At 34.2% G+C, this 23,854-nt stretch overlaps 1 protein-coding gene across 1 annotated transcript; it reads left to right on the top strand.

Annotated features, from left to right (window-relative positions):
* Window positions 1–1,127: 1,127 nt before the first annotated feature.
* Window positions 1,128–12,944, top strand: LOC133186718 (uncharacterized). The gene is made up of 7 exons (XM_061321990.1): window positions 1,128–1,258; window positions 7,710–7,852; window positions 9,244–9,360; window positions 10,477–10,590; window positions 11,556–11,917; window positions 12,061–12,219; window positions 12,345–12,944. Exons 1-7 carry the CDS (start codon window positions 1,128–1,130, stop codon window positions 12,513–12,515), a joined length of 1,197 nt encoding a protein of 398 aa, XP_061177974.1. The 3' UTR covers window positions 12,516–12,944.
* The last annotated feature ends 10,910 nt before the right edge of the window (window positions 12,945–23,854 follow it).

Genomic DNA, 23,854 nt, shown 5'->3' with positions numbered 1-23,854 from the left:
AGTTTGACCTTCTTTTGGAAAACTTTAACCTTGGCCATTACTTTAGAACGGTTGGTGCTAGGGCTTTCACACTTTACATCTGTAATTCTTGTGACAAGACCTTCCTTTGAATACCAACAACTATGACCCTTTGACCTTGACCTTGGAGTTTGACCTACTTAAATCTTGAAAAACTTTAACCTTGGCCATAACTTTTGAACAGTTAGTGCTAGGATTTTCATACTTCACATGTGTATTCCTTGTGACAAGATCTTCCTTTGGACACCAACAACTATGACTCTTTGACCTTGGAGTTTGACCTACAATTGAAAAAAACTTTAAACTTGGCCATTACTTTTAAACAGTTGGTGTTAGGGCTTTCATATTTCACATATGCATTCCTTGTGACAAGACCTTACTTTAGATACCAACAACTTTGAACCTTTGACCTTGACCTTGGAGTTTGACCTATTTTTGAAAAACTTAAATCTTGGCCATAACTTTTGAACAGTTGGTGTTAGGGTTTTCATACTTCAAATATGTATTTCTTGTGACAGGACCTTCCTTTTGATACCAACAATTTTAGCATTGAACTTGACCTTTGAGTTTGACCTACCTTTAAAAAATTTAACCTTAAGTTGTCATACGGTGGCATCAGTGTTTCACAAACACATCTTGTTTATACTTTTAAGTATATACATGTAATCGACACTACGTTCTATTTGCCTTATCGATTGACAGTTAAAGTTATGTTAGTATGTCCATCAGTTGTCAGCTAGTATTTCTACAAATCGGTTCATAAAGTGGCGTGTAATCTTGAGGAATACTAATATACTAATACGGATGTATCCTTGAAATGGGTTGCAAAAAACTAAAGGCAATTCAGACTGGCCCCCATAATTGAAACTTATGACATACATCAAGCTCGTGGGAGAATTATGTACTTCAAGAGAAAATTTAATTTATTAATTATTTTTGATTCATGAGTTAAATCATATTTGATAAAAAAAAAAATTGCGTACTGGGTGTACACAAAAAATTAATATAAGGAGGTAAATAAAATTTCATGTTTCTGACACTCGATTGTACAATAACTTTCATTTGCTAATCCACGCCATACGCTATGCCAGATTGTATTCAAAACAACGATGGAACTTTGCAATATACAGTTCGGAGCTGCCATGAAAAAGGAATGTTTTCATTTTGAGGAGGGATATACGTTTATCAACCATGGGTCTTATGGAGTAGTACCTACAAAAATCAGGGATAAACAAAAACAGTAAGGTTTGCTATCAAGTAAAAAATTGCGAGTAACAGCTGCAATAACAAGATGTAGCCTTAAAGTTTTATAAACTTCGTAGAAGGTAATTTTATCTTTCAAATGATTTCAAAGTTGTGACGAACTTGTTTATTAATATACACAAATTTAATATAATTCCGTTTTCTTCAACCAATTTTACGCATAAGAAATGAATTTGAAAGGTTTTTTCAACTTAAATGTGGGTCAGTTTACATGAAATACGATAACCCATTGGTTACAAAAATGACTACAATTTTATCAAATTTCAAGCTGGGATTAGTTTGTAAAATCTGAGCACCCTTATTTTCGAATAAATATGGTGCAAAATAAGGAAGACACAGGGCAAAACATGTAGTCATTTAGATACTGAATAATCAGTTTCATCAGTATCTATACCACTGAAGACTTAAACCACATTCCAGACCTTGGCACGTCACCTTACACCTCTCCAGATATTAATCATATTACAGTTACCAAAGATAAGAGTACAAAAACTACTGGTTGGCTTAAATTCAAACAAAGCAAGCGGACCAGACCAAACATCATCACAGTTTTTAAAGTTCATGTTAACTCATATAAACTCCAGCACTGACGTCATCTTACAGGTCTCAGTAAGTGAAGTCCAGATGATTAGAGATCACCCTGCTGTTCAGGAAAGGACATATAGCTTTTAATTATAACTAACCCCAGTCAGTTGCAAGTTGATTGAAGTTATCTCATCAACCACCTAGAGAAAATATCACATCCTAGCAAGATGAGCAACATGGATCTAAGAGAAGACGTTCCTACGAGAGCCAGCTTATAATTAACACACCTCGCCAAGGGACTTATCTCCAGACAACGCTATACCCTGCTGGACTTTACGCAGCACTGTAATTTAAAATATGTTCAATCGGCATAACTCGGCCGATTAGTACCTTATGAAGGCGACGAATTACCCGACGTTTGCAGAACGGGGAATGTTAACTGTGACATTTCAAAAAATAAAAATCCCCCCCAAAATGAAATATTTTGCGATTTAAAACAGTATAAAAGTATTAAACTACATCAAAACTTTCCTCTGCATTCATTTTTGTCGTTAGTTAAATCTCGTACAGGAAGATACATTGTACAAACAAGTCAATGAATCCGAAATGACGTCATCTTTGTAAAAATTCAACGCATTTTCTGAACAGTGAGAGGAATATGAGTTCTTTTTCGCAGTAAAAATTTTATTATTAAGCAAAATATAATTTACAGATATGCAATAGACCATTCATACATGTACCAATGTAACATTGTTTAATACCATTTTTTTTAAATTATTTTATTTTATTTATTTTATTATTATCGAGAGAAGGTATTTAATTAATTCTACCGTGTTTTTGTGTACGAGGTGCCTTATTAAATAGTATTTGCAAGGATATACACTTAAAGCAATATGAGCTGCAACTTTGATGTCGGAAATTTTTGTGGCAAAATTGTAATAAAGAATTTCAATGACAGAAAGCCGGATAGGCTCATTTTTGACAAGATAAAAAAAAATTAACTCGTTATAACGAGTTAGTTATCTCGTTATTACGAGATAATTATCTCGTTATAACGAGTAAGTATCTCGTTATAACGAGTTAGTTATTTCGTTATAACGAGTTAGTTATCTCGTTATTACGAAATAATTATCTCGTTATATAACGAGTTAGTTATCTCGTTATAACGAGTTAGTTATCTCGTTATTACGAAATAATTATCTCGTTATATAACGAGTTAGTTATCTCGTTATAACGAGTTAGTTATCTCGTTATAAGGAGATAGTTTTCTCGTTATTTCGAGACATAATAGCCATATAGGAATAAAAATGGCTTTTGTTTTTAATGCCATTGAATTTTTAGCTAGTAATTATCAGTCAAATTTAACCTGAACAATTGATAAATGTTTGAAAATTTAATTTGCTCTGGGGTTTACTTAAGATTAAATCTTGAACTATCTCGCTGTCAATAATCATATTTTGATAAGCATAGCAACTCTAAGGCAAACACATTTACACATTTTCGTGAACGCCTCCTCAAATTGTTGCATTAGGACGTGATATTTTTATTAAAATAATATTGTCAAACATACTTGCTTCAAACTTTGGCAATTTATTTTTGACAACTATTTCTGATGATTGACACTATTTCGACATGTTTTGGACGACTTATACACTTTCATATACCAATTTCTACACCGCTAAAATTTAAAATCAGAGACAATATAAGTGCAACATATCGTTTATTCAACATATACATGTAATATACATGTATACGATTACAGTGTGATACATTTGTTACTTTTGAGATTCAGAAATGTTTTGAAGACGGGGGATGGTGAGCCATCAGCAGTTAGATCATAGGCGTAGTAATAGGGGGGCTAATGTCCCCACCACCACTTTTGAAAAGGGGGCGGTCAAGAGTATCTTTGTGCCCCTTCCTCCATATTTTTTTACCTGAGTAAAAATCTTCCGAAAATAATGGCGAATACTCGTAGTTGGAATATCAAATCGCTTTTTTTTTCTTTTTGCTTGTCAAATATTTTACTTGGTTTACCCCCCCCCCTCCCCTGAACTTTGTGACTAAGCTTATGCAGATTGTCCACGATGATGAGGAATGATGAAAATGATATTACATCCTTTTAAGTAATAAGACGTTAGATCTGATCTGCTGATATTGACATTTTATCTAATATTCTGTCACGATTCACTGTTTATATTTTTTGCGGAGGGGGGGGGGGGTCCAAACTGTGGAGATTCATGGAGACGTATTTGAGATTCACGTCTATTTGGCGGTTCCTATGTTTACCACATAGTGACAAAACATCAAACCAGAGTTTACAAAACAAAAAAAAGTTTACAGAGTTTACAAAGCCATTTCACTTGTATAATCTTTTTACTTAGATTGATCAACGAATAGGCCTAATACTGCATATGTACATGTATATCATTAATACAACATTGAAGCAATGTCGTTAATTATTTTCCTCATCACAATATTTATTATGTATACTTTGCAAGCATATGATTTTTATTTCAAAAAGAGATTGATGATTTTTTTTTTTTTTTTGGGGGGGGGGGGGTTGGGTTGGTTGGTAATAAATAGAGGATATTCAATGTGTTGTAGTTGATATGGAATTTATTTCACGAGTGGGAAAGGATTTTTTTTTATATTTTCATGAGTGCGAAGCACGAGTGAAGATATCAAAAATACTGTCTCACGATACAATACACATTTGTAGGCATAATTTATGCTTGAAATACACCTTAATTAATGCGTATCATATTGTAAACTTTAGATATTAAACTTTCATTCTATACCCAAAAAGGATCACATGTCAACTGTTTATACTAATGCTGACCTTCACCTTTTATTATGGCTTCCGTAAAATAAAGAGCTCCAAAAGTTTTTTTTATTCTACCACATTGATAATAACACAAAAAATACATAAATAAAATAACGAGATAACTAACTCGTTATAACGAGATAACTAACTCGTTATTACGAGATAACTAACTCGTTATAACGAGATAATTATCTCGTTATACCGAGTTTCATGTAAATGTTTTTTTTGTCTCGTCAAAAATGAGCCTATCCGTCTTTCGTAGTTGTTCACATTTTCGATGGAAAAACTATTTTTAAGCTTTGATTGAAGTAGAATAACATTAATGTCGTCCTGTACAATATTGATTTCTTACATCATACTATATATTCCATTATACAGAAACTTTTCTTCTGAAAAAAATAATACTTTATTTTAGTCTAATTCATCATTAAGGTTTAAATTACATACAGATTTATCATAACAGCACATTTTTGTAGAATGCATTGAAAAGAAACCTTTACGGTGAAACATTCTGCGCAGTTAACAATTTCTTTTTTACTGTTACCCGTCGTCATGTATTTTCAACCGTTGTAATATTACCCGGAATGCGTGGTTTATTAATTCACGCGGTATGATAATAGTACTTTTTAACAAATGTTTTTAAACCAATCAGATTTGACTGTTTAACATGAAAAGATAACAACAACACATACCAGCAGAAACAAGAAGCAAGAGGACCTGGACAAGTTGCAGGAATGGGTCGGGAGAACTGGATGACGTGTTTCAACCCAGACAAGTGTGAGGTCATCCGTATAACCAACAAACGAAGGACTGTAAGATCCATGGCACACTACAGGAAACAGAGCAAAATACTGTAAACGTACATGTATTACATTTTGCTTTGTATTCTTTTTATCGCCTTTGGCGGAAAGAAACTTCCACTAATTCAAGTGCAACGCTAAATGTCTTGCACATATATACATGAATAAGAACATGAAGAAATGCGCTAAATCAAATATACGCTAACTTGTTCAGAAATCAATTTCCACCAAATATCATACACGCTAAATATTATACATTTTCCAGTACCTTGGAGTGACTTACTGAAAGCAAGCTCTCTTGGTAACCTCATATTAATATCATGACAAAGAAGGCATATAAACCATTACCACCCTTATCAGGAATGTTGCCAACTGTCGAAAGAAAAACAAGGAGCTGAGCTATTAAAGCCTTGTTTCGACTCCATGCAGAATATGCTGCGCAGTGTGGGATAACTTCAAAAACCGGCTGTAGAAAGGGTTCAAAGAAGAGCATCATGGGTACTTGAGAAGTGAGAGAGAGTAGTGCTACCAGTATGATGGAACAACAGCTCCTGGAGAGCCTTCAATCCAGACGGCAAGTGACTCGTGTTACCATAATGTATCGCATTGACATTAACGTCATAGACATACCATCCACGTCCCTACAGCCTCCAGGAACAACAATAAGAGGGCATTCACAGCGGTTTTTATAACCTTTTTGCCACATCAAAAATTATCAGGACTCATTTTTCCAGCCACCATTTCCCTCTGGAACTCCTTATAACGGCATATCGTGGACGCGATTCACTTGAGACTTTCAAAGTCCGAATTGGCCAACATAGGACATTGTAAATAGAGACGCTTTTATTCAGTTTTAATCACAAGAGTCCTTCATCACAGGATTTTAGCCTTTTACCCATGTACAACGGTGCTCCAGATGGAGCCCGGTACATTAAAGAAAGAAAGAAGAAGTTTTTTTTTCATTTGCAAAACAATGTGTTGTTTTTATTTTTAACTTTTATGCTCTACTAACATGTAAAATTATGAATTTTATACAATCATAAATTTTAACATGAAGCAATAACTTTCCGAAGGAATGGAAAACCCACAAAACCGTCGCCATTCTTTCTTATGCTTGTATTTAGCACGTTGAGAATTTTCTTTAATTAATCATGTTAATTATCCATGTAATTGTGAAATCTATGAACTATCAAAGGTGATTGTATTAAAAAGCTCGTGTTGACAATTTTAAGTCAAAATTCATATAAAAACCAGAAGTCTCTGACGAGACTGTAGCTCTACTGGTTGTACTTATAAAGGAAGATAAAAGTAGCACTTGGAGTTGAAATTTGCAACAGCAATAAATACAGTAATGATCCTTGGTCACAGAAATTTCTATTCTAAGTAACCATGGCAACACCGTTCATTGAAATAAAAAACCGATACACAGAATTATGTATCTTAGTATAGTCTACTTGTGTGCTAAGTTATATTGATATCAGACCAAAACTGTAGGCGGAGTAGCATTTTGAAAGTATTTCCCAGAAATCTCTATTTTTAGTAACCATGGCAACACCGTTCATTGAAATCAAAAACTGATACACAGAATATAAGCTTTCCTGGTCTTTGACCAGTAGAGCTAACAACGATCCTAAGAATATAATGGATACACCATTGATTGAAAGGCCTGCAAAAATGAGTTTTGATGCAAAGTCACAAGACTGAATTCTTGGCTGTCGTTTGAATTTTTTTGTAAGAATACTCTTGTACATCGTACAGGAGTAACCTTTGAAAATTTCAATAACTTTTGCAAACTACCGTTGAATTTATCAAAAATTTTTAGTGACAACTTAGTTTTGTTCAATGTAGAGAAGTGTATCCACAATGAGTTATGTAAAAGATTAGTAATACTGTAGAAGCAGAAATTTTCATGGAGATAAAATTTCGTCGATCTGTGATTCGCGGGGATTTAATTTCGTTGTTTCAAAAGTAACCATGTTCAATATATATTCCTATAAAATTTTTGTGTAGGATTTAATTTCGTTAATAACTGTTAACGCAATTTAATTCCCAACGAATATTTTTGCTTCTACAGTAATTTGTCTCAAGACCTACTTATATAGTGCGTTACACAGAAGAAAAAAGATTACATTATTTGCATAATTTTCATAGAAAATTTTTGTTTTAATCTCTATTCGATGTTAAGCGCAAAATTCATGTTGATAAAGAATTGTGTGTAATGAATTTTTCCCAGAATTAAAAATCCCTTTTCCAATCTTAATAAAATTTGATCCTTACAGATTACTGGATGCCCTGAATGATAACCCTGACGTATTCTACCGGCGAATAACCCAACAACTGTTCAGTAGGGCTATAGATACTGCTGCAAAATTTCTAGGGGCGGATCCTAAAAACTTGGTCTTTGTACAAAATGCCACAACAGGTGCGTTACGAATGCGATTGATTGTTTGCGGTTTAACGACCCTCGCCATTTTTTTTTCTTATGAATCGTTACCAGATACTGATAAAGGGGTTCAAATTTAGACCTTTACTAGGCACACAAGGCCCTTGAGCAGTGAGGCTTCTTTAGCATGTCAACACTTGATGTGACACGTTACCTCTGTTTTTAGGTCTCATCCTTTCACTTCAAAGTGCCGAGCGCTTGGCAAAGGGGCAATTGCTTTCTATTTTATATTTTATATTTATGTATAGACCGACTTCGCTGGGGCTTGAACCCACAACATTCAATCAAGGAGGGAGCGCTCAGCTACCAAGGCGGTCAATTAGGATGAAAAAGGTGAAGATAACGAACAGTGACCGACCTCAGAATTTATAAAAATAATACAATTTTTTTGTGAACAGGGCATGATACAATTAGTATAAGCGAATAAATCATAACATATAAGCTGGAACAGTTTACGCTTTTTTATATACAAACAGCTTCGCGGTTTTAGCAGGCTTAATCTGCCCCAATTCCAGATTTTACTCGTATAACGTTTTCACTGTTGAAGATATAATAAATATGATTTTTTGTTTTTATAAGAAATATTTTAAATTATTGATTTATTCGCTTATACTTATTGTATCATGCCCTGTATATATTCGATACTCGAAAGTTCGATCGGGTACTCGTTGACATCCCTAATATATATATATATATATATATATATATATATATATATATATATATATATATATATATATATATATATATAAATGGACTGATGCGTATTTTATGTCATACTGTGACGTTGGCAGGATAGGTTATACAATATAATTTTTTTATCCGCATAAATAGCGCTTACAACCAAAGTTAAAATATTTATCTTTTGAAAGGAAAAAAGACATTTTCACAGGACTTACTTGAAATTCTCACTGTAAATTTTTTTAAAAAAGCAAATATTTTCACAGCATGTCACAACAGGTGCTTGCACGAAAAAAGATCCCTCACTGCCCAAAGACCGTATGTGCCGAGCCTAGGTCTTAATTTGCAGTCCTCCACCGGCAAGTGGTGGCTTCTCAATATGAGTGAAAAATTCTCGAAAGAATGTTAAACAAGAAAACAAATAAACTGATTAACTTAGTGCATTATTCTTATTGACCTATATTAATCGTGCAAAATACTTTTTTTAAAATTTCAATTAAGAGACAGTTTAAATGCTCAAAAGGAAAACCAAACTAAATGTAAAAATAACGTTTTCTAGTTAAATATGATTTTTTTCAAACGGGAGACAAGATTTTAAAAAAATCATTGGTGCTTCGCAATTGTGAAAACATAAAAAGAAAATTCCGTCCATATCCAACTTTTAAGTAATAGCATTTTTTTTATTTTAGGCGTAAACAGTGTCTTGAAGGCATTCCCATGGCAGAAAGGTGACGAGATTTTAGCGACAGTTTACACATATAAAGCGGTCGAATATGCCTGTCGAAAGGTAGCCGAATTTTCAACAGGTATACATGTGTACTTCTGAATTTCTCTTCTTTTTAGATATTTTGTACCACACAAGACAAAGTAGACAATGAAGTACTGGGTGTTTAAATATCACCAGATTTAACAATCCCTTACTAATACATAGCTTAAATGGTTTGTTTTTTAAATTTTCGATAGCAGTACTTTTAAAAACATATGACGACAACAGGAGGTATATTTTAGGAATGACTCTAATTCTTGGCCAAATTATTCGAGTATAACCTGGTTTGGGTCAGTTTACGCTTTATAATCCGCGAAGCGGATTATAAAACAGCGTAAACTGACCCAAACCAGGTTATACTCGAATAATTTGGCCAAGAATTAGAGTCATTCCTTATAATTTAATTCTAAATCATTAAACAACTGTCGGTGTAAAATTTCGTTGCTTTTTATTAGTACAAATTTGCCGCTCAATAATACAACCCTAGTAACGGAAGTGATGGGAAGCGAGGGGAGGTAAAAACTGATACATAGTCCTAGCAGCCATGTTGTTTGTTTACATGTGGTAAGATCCAAGTTACTGTTTGAAGTTAAAGGTACGTTTATTAAATCTGGAATTTTCCATGAATCCCGAGGACTGGAAAAGAGAGGATTGCATGGATACAGACGATTCAGCTGGTTGTCAGGGGGGGGGGGGGTGTCCCCATACCAAACCAGGTTATACAGAATTAATTTGTGTTCCTTTTTGGATATTAACCAATCAGAGGCTAGAATACAAACAAAATTAAATTATACATATAGAGAGAGAGAGAGAGAGAGAGAGAGAGAGAGAGAGAGAGAGAGAGCTGCATGTTTCATTAGAAAGTACGGGGTATTGTCATTAAATAAAATATTAACATTAAATTATGTAGGTCCGTGTTTGCTCTGCTCCCGATTTGTATTGTTTTAACGGACTTTGAGCTTGAGTTATCTCCATATTTCAAAAAAATTCTCCATAATTTTTGGGAACAGTGAAGGGTACATGACAAACGAAATTGAATCGATGTACATAAAAATATAGTTTATGCTTTATAAGTTTTCAACCCCTACAACAAGTTTAAATTAATTCCATGTTCATTAAGTACATGTAGCTTATATGTGTATATTGTTTTAAACAGGAGGACACATTCATCAGTTTGATATACGCTTCCCGATCAATGACGAATCAGAGGTTGTTAACAGCATGACATCATTTCTGGACAAGCATCCCAAAATCAGACTTGTGGTTTTAGGTTAGATTTCTTACAAAGATTGAATTTATAGAGTGAACAATTACCATCTGTTAAGCTACATATTGGTGTATGTGCCTGAAGAAATTCAACATTAAGTTAATGTTGAAGTTGCAGACCTAACTTTTCACTGTGAGTTAATAATATGTAATTATTCGAAATTTTATGGATATATCATATCATATCAAAAATATATTTTTGTGTTAAAGGTATTTTCTAAATCAACCACTAACCTAGACATTTCACCTTTTTAAAACTCTAAATCAACGGTATATTTCCTTTGTTTACATAACAAACAAGAATGAGATGGATATGCAAGAGCATGCTCTACGTATGTACAATTTCTAAAACGAGGTAAATTATTGACAAACAAGTTGATGAAACAAGAATATCAGCAGTCTCGTTTAAAGTCATCATTTCGTAAGTTCTATGGTCAATACAATGACCTTGTCAGCAAATACAATTTATCATTGAGTCAAATGCTGACTGACGTTTTTCATACTAATTGTTAGTCCATTATTTACACACTGAATTACACACCGGATTTTTCCGTTATTTCCTGATCATGACAAGGAGCACATGGCGGGTGTGACCGGCCGGCAGGGGATGCTCACTCCTCCATGGCACCTGATCCCACCTCTGATATTTTGGAGGTCCGTGTTTGCTCTGCACCTATATATTTTGTAATGTTTAATGGACTTTTGAGCTTGAATACTGTTCGTTATCTCCATATATTTCATGGAAACGTTTATCGATGTGATTTGTTTGTTCACAACATTAACTTGTTAACACCCATCATAGCCATTGTCAGAGATCTTGAAAGATTTCTTCCACTTGTAACCGATAGTCTCATTTTTAGTTAAGACTGAAAGCACAAAGCGTTCTCTTTATATATTGGTTTCATATGACCACTAAACTTATCACAACTAGCAATCTTCACTTTTTACCAGCAGTCATTTTATGTTTAGATCATATTGCAAGCCCTACGGCTCTAGCGTTCCCAGTAAAGAAAATGATAGCGGAATGCAGAAAGCGAGGGGTTATGGTGTTGATAGACGGTGCTCATGCACCAGGACAAATGGAGATTAATTTAGAAGATCTTGATCCAGACTTTTACACTGGGAACTTTCATAAGTGGGTGTTTACACCAAGAGGATGTGCGATTCTCTGGGTTCGTAAGGATCACCAGGATTGGTGCACTCCTCTTGTGACGTCACATATGTATAAAAAGGGCATTCAGTTGGAATACTGTGTTCAAGGGACACGTGATGATATTCCATACTTCTGCGTACCAGAAGCAATTCAATTTTACAAAGACATTGGAGGGATGGTTAGTTACTTGCAGTTTTCAAACAGTCAACAGACTTACTAACATTATTGTTGTTTAAAGTATTTAGAAATTAATCAAACTAAAACAGTTGTCTTCGACAAATGTTAGGGAATACAGTCAATATTTATCTATTCAATATCTAGGACAAAATAAACAAATACACGAGAAACCTCTTGGACAAAGCCAGTGCGTTGGTAGCAGAAAGATTGGGGACGGAGGTGCTGCAGATCCCGAAGTCAATGGAAGCTCCCGGAATGAGACTTGTATTGTTACCGGAATATAAAGGCTATGATAAAACATGGGTAAGAAATACGTGTTTGTAATCAATATACTGATAATTTGTTGATGACATTTGTGATTTATTGGAGAATAATGTCTACGGCATTTCTAAAATCTGACAATATATGTAGTAGAATTCTGATTTCAGGACGGTGCAGATAAATTACAGATGGACATCATGAATCAACATAAAATAATCTGTGTTATTTCTCCAGTACAGAGCGAGCTTTACTTGAGGCTTTCTGCCAATATTTACAACGAAATGACTGATTACGTCAAAATAGCCGATCTTCTAAATGGTCTGCCCAAGAAAAGTTAACGATGCCGGGAACGAACACCTGGTTGTAGCTGACAGGGTCTTTTAAAATATGTTGATTTACTTGTGTATATTGTTTAATCTTGCAAATTAGAAATTTATATTTGATATTTTCCTAATCATTTCGATGTTTGTTTTTACCCATTGTTCATTGTTTTTAACTTCAGTTTCTAATCAATTTCTAATATTTCTGCTTGTAAATAAATATTTTATATCAAATCATCAAAAAATCCTTGACATTCACACGTGACACACTATCGCGGAAATGAAAGACCACACTTTTGTGTCGTTTAAGACCTGTTTTTATTTTATTCTTACCTGAATGCATTTTAGTAAACCGTGTAGTACTTAAATTGGACAGTGGACAATAGTTTGTAAGAATCTCCTTATCTAGCCCTGATTTTTTGAGCAGTGGTCTGACGATATATACTTTATGTAATATTTCAGAATTTGATAAATCATTTTAATGGATTTTAAATGTTAATTACACTGTAACTGTTTTCATCTTGTTAAATATTAAAATAGATCGTAGCCACTTGGCTGGGTTTCTGTGACTATTCGTTTACACTGAATGTCCAGCAAAACTAAAAAACGCACCTTTTTGACCCGAATCTTGACTTCATATAAAGAGAGGTTTGCTAGCTATTTCTTGGCAAATAACTTTGAAGATGCCTAACTGATTCCAGCGCGTCTATATATACATGTACCTCCTTGGTGCCAGAACGTATGCTCTAATAAGAGACTTAACAGCCCCCAAAATACCAGCAGAAAACACATATGATTACATGTATCTCACAAGGATTCTTAAAGAACACTACTCACCAAAACCATCGGTTATTATTAAAGCGTTTCTGTCTCACAAAAGATTTTATTTACAGGGAGAGTATCCGAGATTACAATGCAGTTTTAGAGAGACTCTTTTTGTGAGTTCAAGGACCATTTAATGAAACCCCGAGAGACAGATTTATTTGTGGTCTCAGAAACAAGCAAATTTAGAATAAACTTTTGCCAGGGTCTGATCTAAGTTCCAAAAGGCTTTCGACATTTCAATTGCCATGGGAAACTACCATAAATGATCTAATGGAATTTTGTAGAGAAAACATCCTCCACCGACCGGCGTCCATAAAATCAACACACAACAGACCTAGAGGAACAAAAACTACAATCATTCAGGACTTCACAATCACAACAGATGTGCTACCGTCGTACTGAAAATCATAAGGCCGATTCTTGCTGGTTAATACATGTAAAGTTTTGGAAATATGGGGAAAAAGTTCACTTCCATTTAGCATTTAGGTTTTAACATTAAACATGACACAGGATCATGAAAACTAAACTTCATGAGGAAGACATTGATGGAGAATCAATGTATTCCCTTAAATGAAAGCAGTAGGAGGATCCTGGGATGCAGTTTTGGTAAACCCTAACATAAGTGGGAAAATATTACGTATGAGGCCTCAGAAGACTCTGCAATCTCCATCATGAACAGAGAGAAACAAATTAAAATTATTTTTCGGATAACGTGAAAGTTTCGCAGCACTAGGAATGTGTACCGTATAAAAATATGTAAATATTATACAACAGGTTTAACTTGTATGTTGTTCAGGACGGAGGATCTCCTTTTTTAGTCCAGAATGGCTAAGAGCCATGAAACTGAACTGGGCAGAAATAAGGCTGTAGATACTCCAGAGAAAGGTGTTATAACCTGCTGGACACGTAAAAACACGTTATAGTGAAAAAATCGGCACACTGGAGGGGATCTATGCAAGAATCATGGCCAGGGAATCAACTACATCAAAACTCCACAAGTATCAGTTGGCTCCCTAACAAAAAATACTAAAGTTAACTAAAGTTTACCATGGTTTACTATATAGTTACATGTACTTTAGCATCAAAGTTTTTACTATAGCAAATCAAAGTATTTTTACTATGGGTTTCAGATCGCTATATTTTATGTGTTCCAATTCATATATAAACATTTTTTTTTTATATAAGTGGAACTATAATTACTTGTATATTCACATATAATTTTTAAATTTTACACCACTGCAATCGACTGTAAAGAAATTTATAGCTTTGATAAAGTTTTGGAGTAAAGTTTGATAGTAAATCGAAGTATAAAGTATTTACTCTATTTGAATATAGTAAGCTATAGTTAAAACTGACATGAACTCTTAAAAATGTGATATTTTCATCCTTGTACGACTTATATCACTCCCGTACTCACTTATTTTACCGGCTATATAAACCCTGATGCCTTTTTTACACTTGAGTGATTTTCTAGCCTGGCTGTCGGCATGTACACATCTCCGATAGCAAAGTTTTGGAACACGTCATGAACTGACCGAAAACATGTAGGCCTGTACACATCTCCGATAAAGCAGTTTTGGAACATGCAATAAATCTAACAATCCTACCAAAACTAGGAATTTTACTGAAAACTGGAAAGGATTACTAGTATATAAATTTTGAATAATTTTGATGCAATGCATAAAAATCAAAACGGCAAATGCATGTTTGATATACATTACATATATATTTGAACAATAAAGAAGCTACCACATGCATTTTTTCAAAAAAAAAAAAAAAAAAAACAACAAAAAACCAAAAAACAAAAACAAAAAAAAAACAAAACAAAACAAAACACTGTACTGTTGAGCTTTATGCATGCTACACGGTAGAAGCATATACTATGCAACTTACGCATTGAAGTAATGCATGCATGCATGCCGAGAAAACGCGTCGAACGCTTTATACTCATCTGCCTGAAATACAGCTATCGCTACAGGGATGTGCACATGTCGAAAGAATTACTTCCTATTTCCTTTTATTGAAATATGCATCACAGAAGAAATAACTCCATTTGTAACTCAACGGTAAACAAATTGTCAGAAGCACTTGAACACACGTGGTCCCTGCCGATCAGCATTTTTGGTCAGGGAAAATATCGAAGGTGGAAATGACACTGGTCAAGTCAAGTCAAGTAAATTTTATTTATAGTCGGCATATATATACAATATAACATAATAACATGAGCTATGATAGCTCTTTAACCGACTTTAACAAATTTACATAGATAAAAGTTAGTAAAAGTATTCATAGTTAAAAAAAAAACATAATTTAAATAAACCATAGGAAATAAGCACATATGCTAGCAATATCAGCAGAAATTGTAATGCACATGTATAACTATCACAAGTAAGAAAGAATCTGACAAAGCATAATACAGAACACACATTTACTATCACTGATCATGCTAATGGAAAGAATAAAAACTAAAATAAGCAAAGGAGCACAAATAACATTGACATGTATGACTATCAGAAGTAAGTACAATCACATAGCACATTTACTAGCACCGATAGAAGAGAAAAACTGAAAACACAAGGAAAGCAACATAGACAGTAATTATACATATGACTAGCATGCATATGGACAATCACAGAACATGAAAATAAAATAAAACAGAATATAAAACAAATTCATATTAGAAATAAAAAGAGACACCACAGATGAACACTTAAAAAGGCTTCTCAGACATAGGCAGCATGGACTGGTGTTTACATAAACTACATTTACATGTCTGATTTCCACACCAAGTAGATATATAGTTTTTAAATAAATTAAAGGATGTTGTGTTTCGAATATCATTAGGAAGAGTATTCCATATCCTTGCTGCCTCATATCTGAAAGAACCTTTTCCATACCTTGTAGTTTTTGGTCTAGGAATAACTGCGGCTTTAGAATACCTAAAATTATATGAATTTTCTCTAATTATAACCAGATCTTGGAGAAAGACTGGATCCTTTTTATTAATAATTTTAAATGTTTCTAATGTCAGCAATCTCATTCTTCTAGTCTTTAGAGAGGACAATTTAGATCTTTCCAATAATTGTTCATATGAACTTTTATAGTCATTATAAATAAAACGCAGCGCTCTTAACTGAACTTTCTCAATTTTTTGAGTATTTTTCTCACTACAGAAATGCCAAGTCAAGGGGCAATAGCTAAAATTCGACATAATAAAACTATGATATATGGTAAGCTTTTCCAATCTATTCAAGTATTTCCCAATCCGTTTCAAAACATTTAGTTGTCTTGCTGCCTTCTTACACATCTCTGAGATATGAGTATTAAAATTAAGTTTAAAATCGATTGTAATTCCTAAAAGTTTAACTTCATCTTCACATTTGATGATAACGTTTTCCAAGTTAAAACATATTTGTTGTTTTTGTGTTTTGGACCCAATTGCAATTGCTTGAAATTTTCCAGGATTTGCCTTCATTTTATTAATTGAAAACCATTTAATAAGAGATAAACTGTCCTCCTGTAAGGAATTTATAACATTTTGTAATGTTTTGTGAGATTTTGCTAGAGTATTGTCATCTGCATAATTATAAAGGGTACAGTTTTTAACAAAAAAGAACAGGTCATTAATGAAGATATTGAAAAATACAGGTCCAAGAATGGATCCCTGAGGTACACCTTTCAGAATATCCAGTATTTCACTTAAGTGAGAACCAATTTTAACACATTGTTTCCTATTTGATAGATAACTGTTTAACAAGTCTAATGCTGGATTGGACAAACCATATGCTTTAAGTTTTAGAAGGAGCAGATCATGAGGAAGGCAATCAAAAGCCTTTGATAAATCCATCAATATCGCAGCTATGTATTCATTATTATCAAGGGCATGTTTCCAGTCTTCGATAACCAGTAGAAGGGTTGATTGGCATCCAAATCCTGGTCTAAAAGCAGCCAAAAATGGGTTAAAAATCTTTTCAAAATAGCCAGACAATTGAATTTCAATGGCTTTTTCAAAAATTTTAGAAATGACAGGGAGCACACTGACAGGCCTGTAATTGTCTTTCATAAGGGCACTATTTTTCTTATGAATAGGTGTAACCTGAGCTTCCTTAAGCTTGTCAGGGAATGTCGATGATAATAAGGACAAGTTTATAATATTTGTAATAGGTTTAACTATAACCGATTCTGCTAAATGGAGTAATTTAGATGATATTCCATCAATTCCTGTAGCCTTCTTTACATTTATTTTACTGATTCTTTTCTTAACGAAATTTTCGGTCAAAGATTTTCGGTCAAAGGTATTTGCCAGATTAGACAATATAGTCACGCAAATAAAACGTTTCAGAAACTAACTGTTGTCGGTACATGTAGTAAATATGTTCGTGAATGTGGCTTCATTACAACAAATTTATTACATAAACATACATTCTTGTTACGGATCTTACATCTTTTAAAGAAAATGAAAGGGGGGGGGGGGTGGAATATGTAGAATACATTTTTCTCAATATATTTTAAACAAACGTCGGAAAAAGGTCGAATTTTCCTTGATCAAATATATTTAAATACTTGCCATGAACTGGCCTCAACTATTTTAGATTAAAAAAATCTGATACATCTTAAATTTACACACACTGAACAATTTGTTTCTGTAGACAGATAATTTTCAAATAATGACCCTTTTAGGCGTCACAAATTACAAGCACGATTGATACAATTACCAACAAGCACAGAGATAATTATGTGTATATAAAATAATCTACAGTACATGTTTTTGTATATATTGAAGTTGAATAAGTATTACACTAATAGTATATGTCAAAGTAATATTGATAATTGAAATAGTTCTACCGTGTACCCATATGTGAAGTGGTGTGATTCAACAATCTTCGCGCGCATTGCCAAAGATATCACGAGGCGATGCAAAAGTACTAATTTTTACATTACATAAGTTTTTTTTTTTAACAACTACACATATTTACACGTTTTAAATATTTAAAGAAATTTTGTGATGTGACTGAATGATTAAAATATGGTTGTGCGCATGTGTATTATTTCTTTAAATATTATATAATTAATTGTCAAAGTTGATAGGAAAGGAAAACAATGTGCCCCTGACAGTGTCCACCCCCCCCCCCCCATACACACACACACACACGTTTTTTTTTTTTTTTTTTTTTTTTTTTTTTTTTTTTTATATATTGGTTATTATTATTTTTTTTTCTTGTCTAAAAAAATTTTGGTAGGAACCCTCTGTGCTCTTATAAAGAAACAAAAAACTGAATTTGTTTTCTCTGGAAAGTACATGAGAAGGGTCCACATGTTTCCATCCCCGTGAAATATAGTTTTCACAATTGTTTTGTTCCCTTTTCGTTTGGGTGTGTAGGTTTTTATTTTCTTCTTATCTTTTCCTTTTTTTTTTGGCTTGTCAAAAAAAGGAGACAATTTTTTCAGCAGGTTTGATCCACCCTGCCCCAGAAAAATTCCTCGATCTGCCCTTTTAAAGACTATATCATTTCCCAAGATTTTTACTACATCGGATTTTATATGCATTATTACTCTTACATGTATGGATGCTTACACATGAGAGAGAGAGAAAGAGAGAGAGAGAGTATACATGTACTTGTATTGAAAATGCAAACAATATTTATCTATAATCTTGCGGTTTAGGTTTTAAGTAATCCTTAAACTATCTTTTAAGATTTTCTCAAAATACAAGAAATTGAATAGGTACCAAATTTTAGACTACCTGCGGAAACTCTCCAATATGGAAAGACTTTCTATACATGCATATAAAACAGACACGTAGTACCGTTTCTCAAAATGTGTGTATGCGAGGGGGAGCGGGGGCAGTAAAATGATTGACAAGCAAAAAAAAAATTAGGCATGTAAAAACTGGGGGAAGTGAAGAAGGAAAACAGGCATTTAAAAAAAAACTCAGTAGTCAGAGGAGGGACAAATTCCATTCATACTATCATTTTCGGCAGAAAAATATTTGAGTACAATGTACAATAATGTTGGATTAGAGTTGGGGGGGGGGGGGGAGCCAGTCTTAAAATAAAAAAAAAATCCCTGTGGAACGCGTGGGTGGGGGATGCCCCCTTTTTTCGAGCATAATGTTTTACTGTTTAGTATGAAATACACAATCAAAGGCTGATCTCCTCCACTTTTTGTTGCACTATAGTCAAATCCTCGAAAAAGTTGCCCCCCCCCCATCCCCGCCACAAAATAAGATTTTGGAGATATTTTTAAATATTTTATTTTTTTATTTATTTATTTATTTTATTATTATTATAATTTTTATTATTATCATTTTCTTTTTTTTTTTGCTTGTCAAAGATTTTTCAGGTGAAGTGTCAATTATTTCTTAGATGCAACGTACCTGAAAGACACTCTGAGAAAAGGGAGTATCCCCCCCCCCCCCAGCTCCAGGTATGTGTATATTTGTTAATTTGTGTTCTGGTTAAATGCTCTTATGTCGTGTTCTAAATCATTTTTTTTTTCACAAACTTACTCAGTTTAGTTTTTTAGATAATCAGCAATCAGACTTTTTTTTTTTAGTGATTTCTTATTTCTTACCCAGTCGCACAAACACTAATTCCCTTTTTTACTTTTGGTATTTTCCCCGACCAAAATCTGATCAGCACGGACTAAGCGTATTCGAGTGCTAGGCTGTACGATGAAGTGACAACGTGTTTACTGTTGAGTATTTATGGAGTTTATTACTTTTTGTGATGCATATTTCAATAAATGGAATATAAGGTGTAAATTATTCGGCATGTGCACATCTTCGAACGGGTACAGTGGTCTATTTCCAGGTATGAATAAGTTTACAGTGTTCGACGTGTTCTCTCGATATGCATCAATTGTATTTGAATGCATATGGACATGCATAGGAAATACACTGGTGGAGTGATGATTTGTTCCATTCTTACGATAGATTATTGCAAATTGTTTGTACGAGTTTTACTGTGTATTATTTCAAGTTTATTGTGCATATATTGGTATGCTTTTAAAAAACACGCGCAACTATGTTTCTTCTTCCAAACTTGCATTTAAATTATTCAAAACGAATATTATTCATGATTATCGTTATGACTGTTTTTATCTGTTCTGGTTTTGAAATGTTTTCATCAATTCATGTGTTCCCAGATACTTTACTATCGGAGATGTGCACGCGTCGATAGCCAAACCAAAAATTCACTAAAGTGTAACGAGGGCACTGGGGTATATATCGTTACAATAAGACAAGGTATCTGAAAGAAATATGGCGGAATAGTTGGTATGAAACAAGTCGTACATTGATGCAAATGTTGCGTTTTTAAGAATTCATGTCAGCTTTAACTACAGTAAAGTTTTGTTAGGGTCCATAGGTTCTATGTCGAAAGGTGAACAAAGAATTTGATCGTTTGTTGGAGGCTGGAATTCTACGTAGAATGGAACATAGCGAATGGGCTATCCCTATCATTCCCATACCGAAAAAGGATGGGTCGGTGAGAACTGTAGTGACTTTAAGGTTACTCTCAACCCAATCCTGGGTGTAGATCAGTATCCACTCACAATCTTGTCTTTGTTTGGTTTGGATTAACCACAGTCAAGGGCGGTACATAAACACCCTGTAAGATGACAACAGTGCCGTTATCCCCGATTTCAATTTTAACATGGTCGGTACATTATCACCCTTAGGTCCAGCCACATTGATTGACGCTGCAGTTGACTTTGCTGGTCCCTTGAGGGGCATTTTCAAAATGGCCCGAAGTAGTAGTTTTTGAGCAGAAGAAACATTTTCTCGAAATGTCTTTCCTGGTTAACTAGTTTTAGATAATAGACCAAATCTGTTTCCAAATGCTTCTGTCAGTTCATGTTGTACAACCTTTGTGCCCTGTCATCCTTGAACCAATGGTTAGGCTGAGAGACTGGTACAGACTCTTAAAGGTGCATAGACACAGATTTGAAGTTTATATTTTCTCAAATTTTCTGTATAATATCACAACTTATATGTTGCTATAGCATTTAACACGAAAATAAAATTAAAAACTTATTTAATCTGGAAATTATTGAAACTACGAATTTCGGGAGGCGTTTGATTAACACATCCTTGCACTTTCACAATTTTTTACTTTATCCTTAATACTTACGAAATGTAGCTATTTTGTTGTGTATTAATAATATTACATCTATAATCCAGAAAATTTAGAGTAAAAATGTGCGAAAGCAAAACCCACTCACTTAAGTATTGTCAGCCCGTGCTCAGTGTTGTGTAGTTGTGTACAGAGTTTAACAAATTGAATACACCCGTGAAACTAAACTGTTTTGTAAACAGGGCACGAGCACTGTTGTTGTTAATGTTTACGTTTCACCGGGTGTGTTCAATTGTTAAACTCTGCACACACCACTGAGCACGGACTGACAATACTGGTGAGAGGATTTTGCTTTCTACATTTCTACTCTGAAATTTCTGCATTATAGTTTTAATATTTTTCATTAATAAACAACAAAATTGCTACTTTTCTAAAGTATTAAGGATAACGTTAAAATTTGTGAAAGTGCAAGGATGTGTCTATCAAACGCGTCCAGAAATTCGAAGTTTCAATTACTTCCAGATAAAATAAGATTTTTATCAAATTTTCATATGAAATGCTATAGCAACATATAAGTCATGAAATTATACAGAAAATTTGAGTAAATATTAGCTTCAAATCTGTGTCTAAGCACCTTTAAGCAATCTGTGCTAACATCAAAAATAGATCAAACTTCACTTAACAAGACGCTCGCTTATTTCCTCTTGACATACAGGAACAAGCCTCTCAGAACAACCTGCGAAACTCCTGCAAAATTGATTTTTGGACGTGAATTGCGTACAAGACCAGCCCGTCTTAATGAAATAGGTGATGATAACGATTAGTGTTCAATCCCAAAAATCTAATGACCAATACAAAGTTTTGAACAGAACATAAAATATGCACCCCCTGGAAACTCTAGAGCTGGAATCAGGTGCATATGAGGAGTTGTTTGGGAAACCGTAGAGATACAAGAAGATAAAATGCGCAAATTGATTCAAAGACCAGCTTGTCAGCTCGCAACAGGTACAAATTAGCCGTCCATGACCACAGAGAATAGGAGATTGATTGATTGATTGTATGTTGTTTTACGTCCCGTTTGAGAATTTTTCACTCATATAGAGACGTCACCATATACCAGTGAGGGGCTTCAAATTAGACCTTTACTCGGCACTCAGGTTTATTGAGCAGTGAGGGTTCTTTATCGTGCCAACACCTACCGTGACACCGGGTCTCGGGTTTTAAGGTCTTATCCAAAGGACCCGCAAATTTCACTTCAAAGTGCCCAGCGCTTGGCGAAGGAACAGTTGCTACTTATTTTTAATTGACTTAGGTCAGTCGCGGCCGTGATTCGAACACACGATCTTCCAATCACGGAGCGAGCGCTCTACCGACTGAGCTACGGTGGGAGATTAGGAGAAGAAATTGGTTCCTTGTACCATAGCAGCGAAAACAGGACCGATTTCATATGAAGTGGAAATTGCAAAATATGGAGAAGACAAACCTACCCGCTTAGACCTTGCAGCATCACAATCGTCTATACTTTACTTTAGCGCGAGGAGGCTGCTGCAACTTCTTCCATCAATCAAATACCGTCACTTAATTAGTCCAAGATAAGGAAACTCAGGTGTCAAAATGAGCCATGTGACATGCACGTTCCATATTACGCGCAAAGTATTTCGTTCACAAAATAAAGCGATATCCAAAACGATCTTCGCGAACTCTCTTCTGAAAAGGACCAGGCTTGAGTTTTGCTAAACTTCTTAAGTTAAGATTTATTCGTAACCTTAACTTACGATAAATTTCTGTCTTATTAAACTTCTTATCTTAAGTTACGTTAAAAATCTTGTCGTAACTTTACGACAGCCTATGGGCTACCCTAAGCTAGGATTTTTTCTTAAGTCTATATAAAAATGGCTGCCTTCATAATGTTTCGCGGCATTTTGAGAGAAAATGAAGACAAATCTCCTCGTCGTCACCGGGCTTATTTCATTTTAAAATCTAATTCCACATGCGCACATGCTTATCTTGTTATTACATCGTCTGTCTCAACCTGGTTTTAAGACATAAAAGGTTTTGTTTGTTTCAATGACAAAAAAGAGGAAATTCATAAAATATATATACATTATGAAAAACGTTAAGTGAAATTTCAGGAAAGATGTCATGGGACATTTAGGTAAAATGTTTTAAAAACGTTTAAAAAACCATACAAAATCACTTGAATAGTACATTTTCAAAAATTTTGTAACATCCCGTGTGTAGAAGTTCCAACTCCCCGTCGATTCTCATTCGGAAGTCACTTGGAATTACTTTGAAGTATTTGGAAGCAATTGGAATTCCAAGTGACTTCCAATTCTTTCGGAAGAATTTTATTTGGTAGAATCTGAATTTGATTTGGAATCTATTGGAACCATTTGGAAGTGCAGATGTTATGTTATCAGGTGATCGGGTTCGAGGTCTTGTTTCGGGCTCGACCTC

The sequence above is a fragment of the Saccostrea echinata genome, unplaced genomic scaffold (genome assembly GCF_033153115.1).
Source record: "Saccostrea echinata isolate AGI-Se365-2 ecotype Australia unplaced genomic scaffold, CSIRO_AGI_Sech_v1 ptg000014l, whole genome shotgun sequence".
Taxonomy (NCBI): domain Eukaryota; kingdom Metazoa; phylum Mollusca; class Bivalvia; order Ostreida; family Ostreidae; genus Saccostrea; species Saccostrea echinata.
Note: the sequence above shows the minus strand (reverse complement) of the source record. Positions and strands in the feature narration are given on the sequence as shown.

Excerpts from the sequence above, each read along its gene's own strand:
- LOC133186718 (XM_061321990.1), top strand. The coding sequence starts at position 1,128 with ATGGAACTTTGCAATATACAGTTCGGAGCTGCCATGAAAAAGGAATGT. Across the intron at positions 1,259-7,709 it reads ATCAGGGATAAACAAAAACA|ATTACTGGATGCCCTGAATG; the intron begins GTAAGGTTTGCT and ends TGATCCTTACAG. Across the intron at positions 7,853-9,243 it reads TGTACAAAATGCCACAACAG|GCGTAAACAGTGTCTTGAAG; the intron begins GTGCGTTACGAA and ends TTTTTATTTTAG.